We start from the raw sequence: 20,930 nt of genomic DNA, 5'->3' as shown, positions 1-20,930 counted from the left end.
CGACCCAATTATTTATTTATTTTTCCCTTTTAGTCCGACCGACTTGCCGATTGTAAACTTGCGTTAAGACCGACCGATTTTTTTTTTTTACTCTTCAAACAACTAATACAAATGCAATAAAATGATATTAATTGTATTTTATTGTGAATAAATAGGCCTACATAGGCTACAAACGTAGGCTACGCTCTTTCTTTTAAATAAAAACCCGTGGTGTCATCTATGATTAAAAGGGCTGTGTAGGCTGTAGGCCTATGCGAAATGAAAGCGAAATCGCGACACTCAGATCCACGAAAAATATGTTTTAGTAGGCTAATTCTATGAATTACACTGCGCAAACCAAAAGTAGGCTATTATACCCACCGGATGAAGAGGGATCGGCTCTCCACAGAACATAATTTATAGCCTATTCATTTTATTTTATTTTTCGTGTTCGCATTTATGAGGAAGAAACAATGTTACGGACGTGACCGCTCTGAAAGCGGCAATTAAAACTTCACAGAGATCTCAAACAGGCATTTAAAACACCAAATATTAAGAATCGGCATATTAAGCAAAATAAAATTCGATGATTGATCGAAAATTGTATCTCTCCCCCCACATGCTCACCGGCAACGCTCCAACAGTAAATTTCTCTGTAGGCTACTGTCTAGGCCTGTGTTGTCATTAAAAAACGATTTAGTTTCATATTCATGTTTAAATAAAATAATATTTATTTTTTAAATTTCATGTTGATTATATGAAAAGTGAATAGCATGAATAAGATAAGATGATCCCGAAAATATCGGAAGACAAATGGAGTGGGCAGACATGATTTTAACCACTTCATTAAGTTTGTTTTTGTAGAAAGTCTGTCTTTAAAGTGAATTTCGTTTTGTATTAATTGTATCTTAATTTTGATCAATGTTTCATCAACCAATTTCCTGTATTTAATAAGAGGTAGGCTAAATAAGGCAATATAAATGCAGGACACGGAGTCGCCGGCGCGTGAACTGGAGCTGGTCTCTTAAATGAACCGAAACTCAGCGTATAAGCTACTTTCCTCACAGACCTGAGACATATATATAGGCCTATATATAAAAAAGCATGAAATGTACACTTTTAAACAAAACAATTCAAAACGAAAGAAAACAGACTGCTCTCTGCTTATGTAATGAAATGTGCATTTCTCTCTGGCGCGTTCACTAGGCTACTGCGAAGATCGCGTCAGCATCGTCAACTTCATCTTTGACACAGAAAACACTTGTTTATTAATAAACAATTGAAATGTCTCCTTGATATATTTGACATACTAATAATCATCACATTTCCCAATTCTGACAGCTTAGGCGCGTTATTGGCAGCGCTCCCGTTACATGAATAGGCCTATAATATTACCGCTATAATATTATTCTTTGGTGTTCAGTTTATACAGGTTTTCTAATTGTTATTTAATATATATATATATATACTTTGCACGAAGTTCTGGAAAACTGTCAGTGAAGTCCCGATATGCAAATTTGACCAAAATTGTACATTTTTTTTTTTTACATCGAATCTCGAAAAAAAAAATATAGACCGACCAACCGACCTTTTTTTTTTTTTTTTGCTGTTACGGCAAACCAAGATATTTTTAAGGATGGCCTTATTGTATCGTGATAAATATCGAATCGTGACATGAGGGTCTCGTTACACCCCTAATATATGAATGATATAATGCAGATAGAGCAGGAATCAAGGCTTCATCAGGACAGCATTCTCGCGCGGAGAAGCACAATTACACAACATTTTAAGATGAAGAGCTGCTCAACTGTGATAACTAATGTGTTCTCACAGAATCACCACTGCGTTTTATATAGCACATTTCACGTTATTAATTATAATACCATTTGGTTTGTTGGTCCATTGGGTCAAATTGCTTTCACATCTCAAGCGAACCGTCCCAGAGTTAGTTTGCAATTGGGCCGAGACCACCTCGTTCAGGCGATCTTTGAGCGATTGTTTTGGTGCGGATCCAAGCACGACTGCAGTGTTCACATACGCCTAAACGAACCGAACCAAGGGAGAAAATGCACCAGGTTACGAAAACAAACGTTCAGGTGTGAAAGCAACCGAAGGCCTTGTCCACACTAATACATTTTTGTTTGAAAACGCATCTTTTTCTCTCCGTTTTGGCCTTCCATCCACACTCACACTGTTTTCGCGTTGTAGTGTGGACTGTCAAAAAGGAGGTATTTAAAAACGATGATGTCAATTTAGTCATGTGACGCATATTGTACCAATAGATATTCATGTTTATACCGGTGTTGTGCCTGTTATGTGCAATTCACTTTCACACTGTTGCTAAAATTAGTTTTAGGGTTAGCGCCTGAAAGCGCTAGCGTGGACTGAGAGCGTTTTTAAACGGAAACGCTGTTTTCAAATGTATCCCTTATTAATGTAGACGTAGCCTAAGGTGCTATTTACATGACACCATTTTCAACTAAAAACTTAAAACTTTTTATGCGTTTTGGCCGTTCGTTTACACAACAGCGACGTTTTGGGTGCCTGAAAGTGCAAGTTTTTGAAAACGGTCTGCATGTAAACAACAAAAACATGAATCTCTGAAGACGATGACGTCATGCACATGCGTATTACGTGTTCAGTCTATAATGTTTCATCGCCATCTACTGGCCTGGCAGCAGAATACAGCGTTTTTCCGCGGATCCGTCTGAACGCTGAAAACTCAAAGGAAAAACCTCTCCATTCTAAGCATATCGTTGTCGTGTAAACGTACCCTAAGACTATGTTGTAGTGTGTGTATTTTTGAGGGCTTGTGTGTCATGTCTGAGGGCAATGTTTGTTCTTTCAGCAAGATTGAATGATTTTGAGTGGATAGCTTCATTTTGACCAGAAAATAGGACGTTTATGGACTTGGGTGAGAAGTTTTGGATTTGTGTTTAGAGTTTCGAGAAAAGGAGGCATTGTCTCAAGAAATGTGTTTAAGCTTTCGAGAAAAACTGTAAAAGGTTTGTCTATAGTAGCAACAATAGGAGTCTGTGGTACAGTATGTGCTCGTACACGTGTTTGTGTGTGTGTGTGTGTGTGTGTGTGTGTGTGAGAGAGAGAGAGAGAGAGAGAGAGAGAGAGAGAGAGAGAGAGAGAGAGAGAGAGAGAGAGAGAGAGAGAGTGTGTGTTTCTGCTTGTGTTTGTCAGTCAGGATGGTTCAGCGATTCAGTCTCCGCAGACAGTACTCACAGGAGGTAACACTGTGTGTGTGTGTGTGTGTGTGTGTGTGTGTGTGTGTGAGAGAGAGAGAGAGAGAGAGAGAGAGAGAGAGAGAGAGAGGTGGGTGAGAGTGTTTCTGCTTGTGTTCGTTCAGTGTTTGTCAGTCAGGATGGTTCAGCGATTCAGTCTCCGCAGACAGTACTCACAGGAGGTAACACTGTGTGTGTGTGTGTGTGTGTGTGTGTGTGTGTGTGTGTGTGTGAGAGAGAGAGAGAGAGAGAGAGAGAGAGAGAGAGAGGTGGGTGAGAGTGTTTCTGCTTGTGTTCGTTCAGTGTTTGTCAGTCAGGATGGTTCAGCGATTCAGTCTCCGCAGACAGTACTCACAGGTAACACTTTCAGTGTGTGTGTGTGTGTGTGTGTGTGTGAGAGAGAGAGAGAGAGAGAGAGAGAGAGAGAGGTGGGTGAGAGTGTTTCTGCTTGTGTTCGTTCAGTGTTTGTCAGTCAGGATGGTTCAGCGATTCAGTCTCCGCAGACAGTACTCACAGGTAACACTTTCAGTGTGTGTGTGTGTGTGTGTGTGTGTGTGTAAGCATATGAGTGTTCAGAATACCTTTGAAAATGTTCAATTGAGGAGTATACACTGATCTATGAGAAAGAGAGGGCGGCTTATATGAACATTTCTGCGAAGCAAGAGACAGAAGCAAAAGTCTCCATTTGCACCCTGTGAAATCTCTTTTCCAGAGAAACATTCGAGACATTAAAGAGATTTTTGAGGCATTGAAATGTCAACATCTGTTTGAGAGTTATGTTTGTACCTGATGAAGTTTTAACTTATTGACTGCATGTGTCAACAATCCCAGTGTTCTCTGACACAAAAGACCCTTTACAGACTCAAACTCTCTCACCACAGAGACACAACAGAGTTTCTCTACTAGACATTTTTAACTTTTAATGTATATGCATATCAACTGCAAATCCTAACTTTGTTCAGCCTCTCAAATTCAAGTCATGTGAAAACACTACTAAAGCAAAAGATCCAAAATGAACTCAAGATCTTCATTTACATGCATTTGTATGTTTGACCACACTAATAAACATTATTAAAAGAACGCCAACTTTAAATCTGCAGGATTGTATCATTACAGTAAAATGGAGTAGATTGCATATTTGGATGCATATGTTGAGTTACAGAGTGTGTGATTTAACCGACTCTCTCCTGTGATTATAGTCACAGACAAAACTCTGTTCCTGGTTCTCAGAGATTGAATGATCATTACTTTTGCAAACAGTGCTTCTTAAGTTGCATGTAATTATGCATAATTTATAGTTACTACTATAGTAACAGCATGTAAAGACACTGTTACTAAAACATCTCTATAGCACATCCTCACTACTGGGAAGATTATTTTCTGATATCCTCTTTGCAGCAAAGGTAATATCTGGTTATTTCGGGGTCTGTGAGAAAGGGCTTTCCTGTTGTTCTGTCATTCCTCTCATTCTTTAACTTCTTGCATTAGAGTCCCAGGGCTCTTTTTTGATGAAGATGTTTCATATTGTGAATGAAGCATGACCTGCTATATACTTCATCCTCCTTTATGAGCTCATATTAACGGAGCTAAAAAAAAAAAAGTGGATAAAAGTAGTGAATCTGAATCACAATATATTGCAATACAAAAATGCAACTATATTGAGTTTTAGTGTCAGTACTACATTAAACTACTATATATATTGAATATAATGTATAATAATGCAATGTGGGAATATTTGTGGGTCATGATAATGCCAAATGTCTGATGTTACCAGTAAAAAGTGGCCGATATTATTTTAAATATATCTAGTCAGAGTTCAAGCATATTCATCTAAAATAATTCTGTATTTTCAGCTTCAGAATCATGAATATGTTTATTCTGGTGTCTCTATTGTCCTGTGTATTGGGTTTCCAGTATCAAGCCTATTCATATCCACACAGCTATACCAAATTTAGCATTTTAATCAACAGAACTGTATATATCTTTGAGTATCGCAATAATATCGTATCGTGAGCTCAGTATCGTGATATGTAGCTGCTCATGCTTTGCAAAAAGCAGCTACATCATTGATTGATCATTGAATGTGTGAGAAACTGAGGTCTGAACTCAGTTACAAAACCACAAACTGTTTCCTGTTTCCTGTGTGAGATTCCACTGGCAGCTATTATTGTCGCTCTATGCTCATTGTTTGAGTGCAGTGATGAGCTAAGAAAACACATTATCAGTCATATCCATAATGTTATAACCCTGTTTCATCTGTATGTTTGAATGAATATTCATGACTAATTATTTATCCGGGTCAGACCGAGATCAGATGATCTCTGCATATTTGACCCTTAAGCACAGACAGATAATGCTCAGTCTCTTGCTTTGCTTCCATAACACAGAGCTTAAAGTTTCCCTGTGGTGAAAATCATGCTTTTAATGTAGTTTATATGTCTATGTGGTGTTTTTTAATAAGACAAAGCATGTGTAAATTCATAAGTCGACACCATTGCTGAGTATTTTCTCCTTAAAACTGCATTGAACCAAAGACAGTCTCAAAAACACGCTTTGAAATCGCTGGTGTTTCTGACGTCACAAACTACCTTGTAACCAATCAGATCAACGTGTGATCGTCAACCAGTGGATCTCTGAGCTGAGTGAGTGAGTGGAGGCGGGGCTCATTTGAATATTCATAGAACCGCGCATACTAAATGAGGCAAGGGTGTCGAGTTACATTTTTTTCAAGAAACAAACTTTTAAATATGTAATTTTGGTGATCAAAGATGAGTTTTAAGGGATACAATTATTGACTACAGGGGGACTTTAAAACAGAAGAAAGACAAGTTTTCTGTGTTCGTTTCACGTATCTTTTGCCTTAGTAAATGGATCTATCTGTCTTCACTGGCTCCCTTCAGCCCTTCGACTCCCCCTTCGTTGGCTCCTCTTAGAAGCTCAGAGTCACCTTGGACTCCCTGTTTGCCAGCTCCACCCTGGTGTGTCGACCCACTGGCTCCACCTCGAACCACCATCCCAGTCACTCTAGTCTCTCCCTATGGAGGATCCCTTTGCCACTCTACAGATAAAGCGTCGTCGGGAAAACTCAATTTGCGTATCTACCCCGAATTGATAAAATAAAATAAAATTCTGAATCAAAACTATAAGGAAACACCAGTACTTTGTTTAGGCTTGGTTTGTAGGGAATTACAAACCTGCACACATATATTCAAACGCACATAACTATAGAACCCATTCTTAATGCGCATGTGAACGCCATCAGCGTTTCTCACAGGTTCGCGTTTAAAGTCTGTGTAGAGAGAATTGGGTCTTCTTAGCGGCCCCTAATTTAATAACAAATGATCGTTGCGACGGAAGCGAATCAATCAAAACTAACTTTAGCTGGAAAATAACTTTATTAAAGAACCGCTATAAAGCCAAAACAATCTTACCTTAAATTATATGTTTATCTCTGTAAAGCTGCTTTGAAACAATCTACATTGTTAAAAGCGCTATATAAATGAAGATGACTTGACTTGACTTGACACTCAACCCCGGTCCGTCAACCAGTCAGCTCCACCTTGGCTCCGCCTGGGACCATCGTCCTTCCGGCTTCACCAGGCTTTTCTCATTCTCCGGCTCAGCCTCGGTCAGTCATTGGTCTGAATCCGTCATGGACTTCTGCACCTTATACCTACACCCCGTTAGCTTCGTCGCTCTCCACTCCTATGTGGAGTTTTTAATCTGCTTTAAGACAAACCATGTGTAAATTCATAAGTCGACAGCATTGCTGAGTATTTCCTCCTTAAAACTGCAGTGAACCAAAGACAGTCTCAAAAACACGCTTTGAAATCGCTGGTGTTTCTGACGTCACAAACTACCTTGTAACCAATCAGATCAACGTGTGATCGTCAACCAGTGGATCTCTGAGCTGAGTGAGTGGAGGCGGGGCTCATTTGCATATACATAGAACCGTGTATACTAAATGAGGCAAGGGTGTCGAGTTACATTCAAGACATTTTAAGGTCTGAAGATGTTTTTGAAAAAATATGTAAATATGTAATTAAATATGTAATTTTGGTGATCAAAGAAGTTGTTTTAAGGGATATAATATATATAATATAATATAATATATTGACTACAGGGGACTTTATGATGCATCTAAAGTAAAGTCTGTTCTGGGTTTAAGATTTGTGTAAGTTCCTATCTTGTTTGATTTTTACTGTTTCTTGTTCAGTTTTCTGTTAGTTCATGTTTCTTTTTTTCTTAGTTCATTAGCTGCCATGGTTTTTGATTTGCCCTCATGTGTTTCAACTGTGTCTTGTTAATTATGTTGTTTTGTCCCTAGTGTTTCTCTGTGTTTATATAGTTTATATAATTTTCAGTTGTTCTTTGTCAAATCTTGTCCATTTTTAGAGTGGCTGTTCTTTTTATTGAGTTTTTGTTTCCCTGATATTCCTGAAAGGTGTGATTTTGTTTTCATTAAACTAATTGCTAATAGATCCAGCTCTTTATTTCTGTCTTTAATTTGACATCTCCTTGACAATTAACAAATGATTTTTTTTTTGCTAACTGAAAGGTAGTGCTTACATCCATTTCAACCTGAGCATTTCGGTAACACTTTATTTTACCGTGTCCTTGTTACACGTTACATGTGCTTATAATATAACAGTAAATTATGCATAATCACATGAAACTAACCCTAAACTGAAAAAACCCTAACCCTATAGTAAGTACATGTTGTTAATTGATATTACTCAGTACTTAAGTGTGTGTGTGTGTGTGTGTGTGTGTATATATATATAATCGTGATATATTCCATTTGTGATAGCGAAGTGTGTGTGTGTGTGTGTGTGTGTGTGTGTGTGTGTGTGTGTGTGTGTGTGTGTGTGTGTGTGTGTGTGTGTGTGTGTGTGTGTGTGTGTGTGTGTTCATTGATGTGTCCGGCTGAGTCATGTTTCCTGTTTTTTACTCCTCTTATTCTCTCTGGATTGTCTTATTTTGGGATGTGAGGATGTTTTCACACACACACACACACACACACACACACACACACACACACACACACACACACACACATACATGTTTGTTTCACTATATTAGTGAGAATGAAAGAAATAGAAAGAAATGGTTATAGAGAGGTGATGATTTCTTCCCCACCAGCACATATAAAGCATAACATGATTTGGGTGATTAATGAGTCTTTCAAATAGTAAGAACAACTTTTAAATTTCCCTTATGAAAGTTAACCATGGTTTTATTATAGTAAAAGTGTAGTAACCATGTTTTTTGGCTACAAATACCATGGTTAAACAATGGCTAGTGAAGCAAAACCATGGTTAATTTGTGATTACCATGGTTTAACTATATTAAGCATTGCTTTATTTGTAGTAAAACCATGGTTAATTTTTGTAAGGGTTCCTTTCAAGTCACTTTTTGACATGTTTCACTATATTTTAACGATTTTGTTTATTGGACAGTTGGACATTTCTGCCTTTTAGTGTAGTGTACATTCATTTGTTCGATGTTTTAAAACAAGAACATCCACAAATGTCCACTAAGGGATTTTGTTTTGTCACATGTATAGCTCAGCTATATGTCGCCTTTATGAAAACCCATTTTAGCAACATAAGAAAAAAATCATGTGTTTATTTTAATTATGACATTAAAAGGTGAAAGTCATGAAAAACTATGTCATAATTATGAGAAAATGTAAATGTCATGGCATTTTATAGGATGAAAAGAAAATGATGACAACTTTCTATCTCACAATCTCGATATTTAATCTAAGTTATGATTTAGTGTGTCATAATTTCAACTTTATCTCGTAATAAAGATTTACCAGAGCATGATTTTTATCTTCTGATGTGGCTGGTTGTGAGCTGCTGTAGTTGATTGTTTTGGTGAAGACAGCATCGCCCTCTATCGGGTGTGTGTGGCTGTGTACTGTATGATGGTGTTATTTCTCAGCATCTGTCCATGAGGAGTGTGTTTAAGCAGCATTGAGTTCATTATAGTCCTGTTGTGTCCAGGGTTAGGGCTTGTTCGGTACCGGTTTTGGTTATTAGGTTCACATGATATCAGTGCCACGACTCCAGAGCAGAATGTGTTTATGAATGGCAGCCTACCGGACCTTTGCATATATTCAAATAAATATTGTGTATATTCATGTGATCTCCAATAGATTTTTATGAATGCTTTATTTGTTCATATATATATATTAGATCAAATTGAGCCTAATTTTAACCTATTTAAAATAATCTGTGGTTTAATTGGCATGTTTAAATTGTTTTAGACACCCATATGAAATATGAATGAATGAAAAAAAGTGGGTGTGCACGCATATGTGTGTGTGTGTGTGTGTGTGTGTGTGTGTGTGTGTGTGTGTGTGTGTGTGTGTGTGTGTGTGTGTGTTAGCTCTGAGCTTGTTTGCACATGACATTTTGATATTCCCCTAAGCATCGTAATGGCACTCAGGCATTTTTAAATGTGCTTTAAGTGTCTAAATACCTGCAGTTCTTTCATCAGCTGAACTGTTTTATTTCCTCACCACAGAAATGCAGTGTGTTCCTGGTATCAGTCTGGCTTTATTGGCTCTAACCAGGAAATGTTGCATGTTATTTTACTGATCTTTGCATGACTGGTTTTATTTTAGCTCGGGATGTTCTGTATTCTACTGAGAACATTTCATGTTTCTGCTTAAAATAGTCTAATCCCTGAGATGTGACTCCATAACAAACTCTAGATCCAGAAACACACCAGACGTTGTTTTGGTTTAATGCTCTAAATCTAGATGAAGATAACAGTAGGGTTTGTAATCTCACAAACACACATCTAATGACTACTGTTGTGTATGAGTATAATGAGTGTATGAGTCATTAATTGGTCCTATCTCGGATGAAGACTCAAACAAAGAGTGATGTTACGTAAGAATGCACTCTGATAACCTGTGCAGAGACACACACACACCACAGGGAACACACACTCATTCTGGATCTTTCTGGCCTGTCTTCAGTCTTCAGTCTGTCCAGCTCATGCACGATGTCCCTGTAATTCAAATCTCGAAACAGTGTTTTATTAAAAATGTAAAAATGTAGGGGTGTGTGTGTGTGTGTGTGTGTGTGTGTGTGTGTGTGTGTGTGTGTGTGTGTGTGTGTGTGTGTGTGTGTGTGTGTCCTAGAGTTGTTCAGAATGAACTGGTTCTGCAAGTGAGAAGAAACGTAAATACCCGCAGGTCATGACATCATCTGTTACATGAATAAAGCAATCTGTTTGTTAATGCGGGAAATATTTAAGGAATGTGGTGTGTGTGTGTGTGTGTGTGTGTATACTTAATGTCAGTCAGAACATATTTAAAGAGAAGGAATGGATCTCTAAGTTTGTTGCTTGAAACATTTGTATTCATGGTGTTAAAGGGGTCATGTCATGGATTTTTTTTAATTATTTTAATGTTCCTTGAGGTTCACTTATAATGTTAATAGCTTTTTTTACACAAAATATATATGTATATTTGCAGAAAAATGATTAACTCTCATTCTGAGCCTCTGCCTTACATAACGTTCACGTCCAGTGTAGGCGAATGTCAGCCGTTAGTGGGCGGGGCCTATCGTGTGATGATGTAAAACGATTCGTCGATGTCTTGCTGTGGAGGCGGGCATATGCAAATGTATTGGCCTGTGTGACATCACAGATCACGCAATATCAAAACAAGCTGTTTTTGGAGCTTGAAAAAATTAATGCTTTGTTTAAAATTAGATTTTAAGCAATGAAACTGTTTTAATGGTACAACGACCTCTTATATGTCACTGGCATTTATAGAATATTACAGTGATTATCATAAATGATTTACCGGTGCACATCACATCTTGAATCAGAATAACTTCCTCTTCTCGTCTCTGATGATGAGGGTGGGGCTATAACCTGTCACTCACATGAGATCAGCCAATAGCAAACCACAACCATCCAACCAATTCCCCACAGACACAATCAAGCCCCGCCCACATTTGTTCTTGTTCCGGAAGTTTCACTCGGATATACGGCACAATAGAGAAGAAAAGACTAACTAAATTTCCCTTTCATAATAACTTTAAAGGTGCATTGCGCAAGTCTCTGAGTTTTTGCAGAACTATGCCCCCTCTGGCGGCAAGCGAAACTGCAACCAGAGGTGTGCACGCTCACGGACAAAAGTTTTCTTTTTTTTATCTTACGTGGAGTTTGCGTTGGTGTTTGAAATGAACTATAAGCAGGTCTCTTACAATCCATCTTCTACGGAGAATGCCGGCGAATACACAAACCTGCCAGGCATAGCTATGTGAGCGTGCCGTGAACGCGCATGACGTCACGCCCAGTCTAAAATTCCGGCCCGAATCCCTCTTATTTATTTTACTTTACAGGATTATAGAGACAATCTCAGTGATCAGAGAAGGGCTCATTCAGCCCATCAGGCAATTGTTTAAGCATGTATGGGTTAGAAAACGGGTATTTTTAACATGAAAAGTTGCTTAATGCACCTTTAAGGTTCATTATTTCGGAAGTATAAACTTCATTTGTGCTACAGACATTAATGATACCTTAAATCGTGCAACTTGTTAAAGAAAGATGTGCTATGACTTACAAAACAATCTTACAGACTTACACTGAAGGTGGAACTCAAAATATGGAGTAATCGAGACACAATTCAGTAAAAAAAAACTTAAAATCTAGTTTAAACCATGTGCTGCGCTTCATTCACTGGACACAGCCGGTTTCTCTCCCGAATACACAGACTGAAGAGTCTGAATGAGGCCTAGAGTTATATAAGCCTTTTCTCACTTAAACCACAGATTCAGTACATTCTCTCTCTCTCTCTCTCTCTCTCTCTCTCTCTCTCTCTCTCTCTCTCTCTCTCTCCATTCAGAAGAGTTTTGGCAGTTTCTCGTCCAGCCCTCTTACGCACCCCATTACACACACACACACACACACACACACACACACACACACACACAGTGGCTCAATACCTTTGTGTGGAAATACAGTGTTTAGTATGTATTGTTTTGTAACTGAAAGCAAATCCAGTCATTAGCCTGGACACAGTGGATGGTTATGATCGGAGTCTGTGATTGGTTGAGGTTGGTAGGTCAACATAACTCATTGGCTAAGCCCTTGAAACCCGTGAATGAATTCGCTCATTAGTTGTCCAACACTGTTTTGTTGGCCAGAAGATTCCAGCCGAGACAAAACCCTTCTCATGGGCTCTGGCTCTCTCTCTCTCTCTCTCTCTCTCTCTCTCTCGCACACTAAACCTTCACGCTGAGCTTTTTGGGTTTTTCTTTCCGCAAGATTCCCGGCATGAATTCAGAACACTCGCTTTCTCAAATGCAGTGTTTCCATTGACATTTCAAAGTACTGTAAGAGTCCAGGCCTGAGTTACTCTATTCCATCTCAGTTTAAAGAACGACTCTCTCTCTCATGGACAAGACATCCTTGGCTCTTGTTTAAGCTTATCTGCATGTTGTAATGGAATAGCAGAGATACTCCTGACACTCAAACCGAAGCTTTGACCCGAGTGAAGTCTTGTCAAACCGGCTCAATGATCTCTCCAATGGACGTCATTCTCAACCTGATAACGCCAGACTCCTCGCCATCCACCTCCCCGACCAACACCGTGAGTCCAGCGTCTTTTCACAAAACTTCTACATTTCGCAAAATCGGAATATTGAAATGTGCATCAATACTCTTATGAAGTATGCCTGTATTTCAGCAAACTGCAGTTGATCAATTTATTGGTTTTCATGTTGAAATATTTTCACCCGTTTCAAACCTATGACTTTCTTTCTTCTGTGGAAGAACCCAGTTAACAGGGAACGTTCTCAAAGTTATGAACTAAAGTTCCTCCAGTAACATTAATAGAACGTTCTTTCAAAGTTATCTGCTCTTTATAATATAGATAACTCCATTTTTGTTAATTTTCATAAATCATGCTTGTGCATTCTAAGTAATATCAATCACACTTTAGTTGGGTTGTTCTGATTAAGTAATAATAACTCAAAAAATACAGGTAACTTACAAAATTAAAGTTCATTGAAACTGTTTTTTATATATAGGCCTATTAAAAGTTAGTTTTTTATCAAAAGCCGATAACTCCACATTTCATGTTTCAGAGTTAAAGGGATAGTTCACCCAAAAATGAAAATTCTGTCAGTAATTACTCACCCTCATGTTGTTCCAACCCCGTAAGACCTTCGTTCATCTTTGGAACACAAATTAAGATATTTTTGATTAAATCTGAGAGTTGTCTCACTCCTCCATAGGCTTCTAAGGGACTGAAACTTGCTGGCCCAGAAAATGTATTAAAGACATCGTTAATATAGTCCAAGTGACTCCAGTGGCTCGATCTTAAGTTTATAAAGCGACGAGAATACTTTTTGTGCGCAAAAACAAACAAAAATAACGACTTTATTCCACTTTTCATTTCCTTCTCTCTGGGCCTCGGGTCTTTTCACGTAGTGTTTAAGCGTAGCGCGTCTGTGTTGCACGTCACCACGTAGGCTCACTATTGGCCGACGCTGGTCATGTGTGATACGTGGTGACGTGCAACACAGACGCGCTACGCTTAAACACTACGTGAAAAGACCCGAGGCCCAGAGAGAAGGAAATGAAAAGTGGAATAAAGTCGTTATTTTTGTTTGTTTTTGCGCACAAAAAGTATTCTCGTCGCTTTATAAACTTAAGATCGAGCCACTGGAGTCACTTGGACTATATTAACGATGTCTTTAATACATTTTCTGGGCCAGCAAGTTTCAGTCCCTTAGAAGCCTATGGAGGAGTGAGACAACTCTCAGATTTAATCAAAAATATCTTAATTTGTGTTCCGAAGATGAACGAATGTCTTACGGGGTTGGAACAACATGAGGGTGACTATCCCTTTAAACAAAACCAAGTAATTGCTATGATATATAATAAAACACTCGGTTAATCTTTGTAACGTTAATCTCCTCAGCTGACATAGACGGCTGACAAACTTTATTGTTGTGATTACACGCAATCCAGGGAGCTGTTCCCTCACCACTGTGTGTGTGTGTGTGTGCTGCTTTAGCAGGGATCCCTGAAAAAGTTTTTTTTTATTTTCCTTTTAAGCCCTGAAGAAGATATCACAGGTTAAAGTTATCCATCTTCGATCACTTTTATGGCTGCGTTCCAGTCCAAAATTGTCATGCCCTTCACTCGCTAACTTCCCTCAGTCTCGTTCACTCGGATGTACGTCATTGCTTGCGTTGCATGAGTGCCCACTACTGGCGGAAACTGCAATAGGCTGAAGTGAAACGTGCTAAGCCCTTGATCACTTCGGATCCACTATGGGGTTGATTTATTTATTTATTTGTTCCCTTACAAAATTGTTTAATACAGCATTCTATGTAAGGGATAATGTATAGCGAGGCGGTTGTTATAGCGAATACAACCCCGACAGGCTGAACGGGACCCCGACGCGAAGCGGAGCTTGAATCAGCCTGAAGGGGGTGTATTCGCTATAACAACCGCCTCGCTATACATTATCCCGCTTATTACATGGCTATCTACAAAATAAATAAATAATTTGACACAAAATATTTATTTAAAAAGGAGTTTATTGATTTAAAAACGATTGTATTGCTTCAGCTAAAGAAAATAGTCTGTTCCGCGTCCATAGCAACGCTCTGTTTTTCATGGCAACGGTGTGTTATACTTCGAGGCGGTCTGTTATCAAGACATAACACACCGCATTCTACATTGGAATTCAACCAAGCCATGTAATAAATGCATATAGGTGTGTTTGAGTTGTTGTTTTTTTTTTTTAAATAATTCATATCATAGAGTTGTTTGTGGTAGGGTAAATTAGATGCAATATGCGTTGACGTCATAATCGTGTTGCATTGTGGTATATGGAGCTGTCTGAAGTGTACATATGAAGTAGACTCGCTCCCTCGGTCAAAATCGAGGGAGAGAAAGTCTGTCCATATAAAATTCCCTAGTCCACTTCACAAAGTGGAATGCACTTCAAAATGGCGGCAAGGATTCCCTCGAGGGGAAGTGCTTAGGTAAGTTCGCAAGTGCGTGTCTAAAAGTGGACTGGAACGCAGCCTTAGTCAGCTGCTTTCTTTCACTGTCTATGGTCAGCTGAGGTTTGACGAAATCGTCTCAGCTAGCTCATCTTTTCAAAGTGACTAGCAGCCGTGTCACCTGACCTGAATACTGCGCGCTGATTCGCTAAAACGTTTTATGGGAAATCGCTTCAGTGCCTGGTTACAAATCAGATCACTTTATTATATAAGTAGTTTGAACTACGTTATAACGACCATTAAAGTCTTTTAACTTATATGTTTCATATACTAGTATATATTCGTAGCTATAGATTGTGAAATTAAACATTTCTCGTTCTTAGTGTTTTTTAGTTAGCTTAGATAGCATAGCATAGAGCTATCCGAAATGATTAGAGATAACGTTTTTTTCACCATCTACGATTTTTCAGGAAAATTTTTTGATAACAAATATGAAATAAGCATAATTCTGTTTAAGAATTAATTATGACATGACATGCTTGTAATTTAAAAATATATATATTGTGCCTTATTGCGTAGTAACAATTAACAATGTCGCAAAACATACCTAAAAATGCAATGTATTTCACTTTAACTATATAAATAATCAGGATAAAAATAAAAGATTATTGATTTGATTGATTACATACATTAAGAATCGCAAGAACAGCTTTAGATCAGGCATATTACTGGGGTCCTAAGCTGGGACTCAACACTTCACCACACCGGCTTTTGTGACAAAATGTGTTTAGGGCTCGGAAGGTGCTATCAGGGCCGGATTAACATAAGGGCTAGGTGGGGCTGAAGCCCCAGGGCCCGCGGGATTAGGGGGCCCATGATTGGCTGGAGGCAATGAGATTGTCAAATCATAGGTGGTTGATTTGTGTATAATAAAATAACAAGAAGTTATTGGAAAATGTGCCTGACTGCTATAATTCACCGCCCAATCAAATGAACTCTACAATTTGCGCCATGACGTTAGGAAACGCCTCTTTTCGTTATGCTTTCATGTAGAACATGGGTATAAATCGCTCGCTGGAGTTTAAAAATGATGAAAAAAAAAAAGTGATAGTGGTGCACAAAAAAGGGAAAACAAACTCGAAAGGCAGAAAAGGGATGCAAAAATTCCTAAACTAACTAACTACTTTGGTTCACTTTCATCCGTGCCCGTGGAAGACGAAGACCCCGAGCGCAGCGGCAGCAGCCCACAGTTAGCTTCACCCTCCTGCCTCGTCACCGATCCGCGTGTTTTAGATGTCGAAGAAGGGAAGCTAGCAGCTGAAGTAAGTTAGTGAGTTAAGCACTATTTGGATGGTAATTGTTTCTCGTGGAGTCGTAAGGTATTTTCAATATTTATAGGGGCTATATAGTCGGTGATTTTATTGCAGTCTGAATCCAGAATGTCAGTGTTTTTTCTCCCACCACCCACCCGCGTAAAAATCCCCGGCCGAATTACTGTTTTTTGACGAACATCAAGGTCCAATATCCAAGGTAATTTTTTTTGCCCCGATGAGTTTTTGTCTTATTGTAATATTACATAATATAAAATAAATATATCACTCAAGTAAAAGCGCAGTTTTTCCCAAATATCAGCACAATTGCTAATGTGATATGTTATGTAACAATAAACGAGTTGACCAATAAGTTAACATTGAGAGTTACGTTTTGGTTTATCGTCATTTCGCCGATGAAAATTCCAAAATGAAACCACAGCTGAAACAATCTCTGAAACTGATAGTGGTGATTCGTTACTGAATGATCCGCGTTTTGAACGAATGGGTTCATTTAATGATTAATTGACTCCTCGTTTGCTTCGTCGTTGAATCAAACAGCCGTTTGAAATCGGTTGAATGAATGACTCGCTTATTAAGACAGTGACTTGCCGCCACCTACTGTTAGTTTTAGTTTCATAAGTAAAGTACCCTTTAATTAAAAATTAGAAATCATTTTATATTTAAATATTAAATAAAATAATAATCATAGCATTTATGTAATTGTAAATGCAGTGTAAATGTATCAATATTTTTTTACAGATATCCACATGAGAAACAATTACCATCTGAATAGGGCTTTAGAAAGCAAATGTTTTATTAATGCTTACTTTGTCCCTTTAGATAAAATGAGATAAATGCACTTATGGAAGGGGAGGGGGAGGGGGGATGTTTTATCAATAAAATGTTCCCAAAATGAACCAAGAAATTATGTGGAGTAATTTTTATCATGATGTTCCATCAAAATCTGTGCAGTAGAGGATTAATGTGTTAAATAGCCTGGACTATTTAGTGTGCAATAATAATAATAATAAATAATGATAAAGAAAAACATTAATTAAATACATTGATTAATAACAATAAAAAAAAATATTTATTGTGGTAGAAGACTGTGGCGTGGCGAAAGGGGGCCCTTGGTATTGCTATAGCCCCAGGGCCCAAAGTCCTCTTAATCCGGGCCTGGGTGCTATATGTAGAATAATGCACAGAACATTAGAAAAACGTTCTTAAAAAACGGTTTCCAGTCCTTTATTCCGATTGGTCAAAAGCTGTGTTTTTATTCACGATGCACTACACAACACCCCTAGCAACGTAAACAAATGTTTGTTCATTGAAGCTTATAGACCTTATGCACCAGAGAAACAAGTGCACAGCCATCTTTAGAATATTGTCTTTGAACTTCCGTTTTTGCGGTCGCTTTGTATATTTCTATGGCATCGCTGTCAAATAAAGAGTAATTCGCTGGTGAAGTGGATTTACTTATTGTAGAGTTAACGAAAATTATCATGAGTGATAAACAGTAATGTTTAAAGCAGATGTCTTAACAAATGTCAGTATACCGGGAAGCTTTTAAAACGAGCCGTTCATTCATAAATACGTAAGATCGCTGTGAAAATACAGACCGGAAGAAGACAACGAGCGCAGCGGTGAAAAGTGGCGGGGCTACAGAAGGTCTATAGAGTATTGTGTGAGATCGAGTAAGTGGGTGTACCTGTTAGATATTGCATTTTCCTTCAGGTCAGTCCTATATTCGTAATAAAGAATCCGTTTGAATGTCGGCAGCGATATCTTGTCCTTTTAACAGTTAAGGGGTTTTCCCGCGCCCTGACACACACGCTAGTCATTTGTCAGTTGTGTCTTATTTGTCAAAACAATTTCAGTCCTTTCAAAATAAAAGTCTTCTCTACTGACTGACTCACTCATAAACACAGTCTTGCCAAAATCTAATGGAGAAATACTGTAACTTCTGTTGCTGTTCACGGTCAGGGACTTTTTTTTTTCCAGCGGAAGGAAGGAGTGATTTTACTTGTGCTTTTTAGTGATTTTACATATTTTCTCGTACCTTATTGCTTACAACACATTTTTGTTAGCTGGGATTCTCATAATGTTCAAGCTGCTCTTTTCTATGAAAGTGAATGATGACTGCATTTGAAAAAGTTGACTATCACAACTGTTCCTCTGTATGATTCTGCAGTCATACGATAGCTTTGTGGAAAAATAGACCAAAATTTAATCTATTATTTACTGGAAATCTTCCCCTCTGTTGTGACTCACAAATCTCATTCTTAATCACAGAATAAAAAAAAAAGCTGTTCAATGTGCTGTACATTTCCACGTCGTACACGGTCGGAATTACACACCAGCAAGTAAATTATTACAAAATTTGCAAGAATATCAGACACACTGATGTGAATCTTATTAAAAGCTTATAAGAGACTTTCGCAAGTGCTGTTTTACACAATTACTTGTGAGAGATCCTCTTGTAGTTCCTGACCCAAGATAACCAGGAATTTATTCAGTTTCACAACAGTAACAGTAATATTAGCAACACTTGTGTACACATGCCAATAATGGCATAAAGGGCAGTAGTTTGAAAGTTAAGTGCTATAAAGTTTTTGCAAGACTAATCCTTGTTTTCTTTGTGTGTGTGTGTGTGTGTGTGTGTGTGTGTGTGTGTGTGTGTGTGTGTGTGTGTGTGTGTGTGTGTGTGTGTGTGTGTGTGTGTGCGTGTGTGTTTGTGTGTGTGTGTGTGAGAGAGAGAGAGAGAGAGAGAGAGTGTGTGTGTGTGTGTGTGTGTGTGTGTGTGCCCTTGTTTATATTACATTGTGGGGACCAAATGTCCCCATAAGAATAGTAAAACCTGAGATCACCTACATTGTGGGGACCAGCCAGCGGTCCCCACTTTTCAAAAGGCTTATAAATCACACAGGATGAGTTGTTTTGAGAAAGTAAAAATGCAGAATGTTTCCTGTGATGGGTAGGTTTAGCGGCAGGGGCAGTGTAAGGGGATAGAATGTACAGTTTGTACGGTATAAAAACCATTACGTCTATGGAGAGTCCCCACAAAGATAGTGAACCAGACATGTGTGTGTGTGTGTGTGTGTGTGTGTGTGTGTGTGTGAGAGAGAGAGAGAGAGAGAGAGAGAGAGAGAGAGAGAGAGAGAGAGAGAGAGAGAGAGAGAGAACACAGTGTAACACGTCCAGTTATGTAATTGTCCACTGATGATGAATAAGGCATTGTTAGTGGCACCAATCTCCCTTAAAGCAACAGTAAAGAGGATTTCCACCTTTCTCAAACTGGCCGTTGTGTAAATATAAAGGGCTTAGACTGGCATAATGAACTAGATAAAGAAACAAGAAGTACAGATAGAGAGAAATGTAAAAAAGAAAAGAAAAGCACAAGTAATCTGATATCTCCATTGTGTAATTTAATTCATTTTGAATGTATTTTGAAAATCCCATTTTCTATGACATGTTTGTGATTAGTGGATTATCACTTATGTTTGCTATAGAAACTTTATTTTATGAAAACCTTTTTAAAATTGATTTTTCATGCTGTTCTATGGTTACTGATTTTTTACATACAGCATTTAAAAATAGCATTTTCTAGGAAAATAAATTAGTTAGTAGTTGAGTATTTAGAAGAATATTTTTTTTAATTAAAATACATTATGACCTTTTATTCTATTTCAAATTTTTAGACAATAGATCTTATTCATTTTCAGTCCTGTAATTTCCATGACCATATATGAACATCGATGTTCTCACTAATTACTAAATATGCATGTATTGATCCGAAGGCAAATGTAAATACTGTACACATGTAGCGTACACCTGAGTGAGAGCTTCTGATCCGAGATTGAAGTGGGATTATGGGATTGAAGGCCAGAACATTAAACTAACTATCCACTAATCCACTATGGGGTTGATTTATTATTGATTTTTTCCCTTACGAAATTGTTTAATGCAGCATTCTATAGGTGTGTTTGAGTTGTTTAAAAAATATATACAGTACCAGTCAAAAGTTTGGAAACATTACTATTTTTAATGTTTTTGAAAGAAGTCTCTTATGCTCATCAAGCCTGCAGTTAAAAAAAAAACAAAAAAACAGTAATATTATGAAATATTATTACAATTTAAAATAATGGTTCTCTTTTTTAATATACTTTAAAATGTAATTTATTTTTGTGATGCAAAGCTGAATTTTCATCAGCAAGTATTCCAGTCTTTGGTGTCTTATGATCCTTCAGAAATCATTCTAATATGATGATTTGATACTCAGTTATTATCAATGATGGAAACAGTTGTGCTGCTTAATATATTTTTTTGGAATACTTTTTTCAGGATTCATTGATGAGTAAAACGTAAACAGCATTTATTCAAAATAAAAACATTTCTAACAATATAAATCGTTA

The 20,930-nt window shown here is 37.8% G+C and overlaps 1 protein-coding gene across 4 annotated transcripts in view; it reads left to right on the top strand.

Annotated features, from left to right (window-relative positions):
- The window catches only part of tmcc1a (transmembrane and coiled-coil domain family 1a), a 53,520-nt gene that overhangs the window by 13,342 nt on the left and 19,248 nt on the right, over positions 1-20,930 (top strand). Inside the window, exon 1 of one of the 4 annotated variants that reach the window (XM_079896267.1) lies at positions 3,671-3,728. The exons of 2 other annotated variants lie outside the window; for them this stretch is intronic. In XM_079896267.1, coding sequence (XP_079752393.1) covers positions 3,690-3,728 — 39 coding nt within the window. In that variant the 5' untranslated portion in view covers positions 3,671-3,689. Of the gene's footprint in view, positions 1-3,670; positions 3,729-12,386; positions 12,835-20,930 lie in introns of those variants that run through there. One more of the 4 variants, XM_079896265.1, reaches the window with a different exon arrangement.

Source organism: Squalius cephalus, assembly GCF_949319135.1.
Source record: "Squalius cephalus genome assembly, chromosome: 16".
Taxonomy (NCBI): Eukaryota; Metazoa; Chordata; class Actinopteri; order Cypriniformes; family Leuciscidae; genus Squalius; species Squalius cephalus.
Note: the sequence above shows the minus strand (reverse complement) of the source record. Positions and strands in the feature narration are given on the sequence as shown.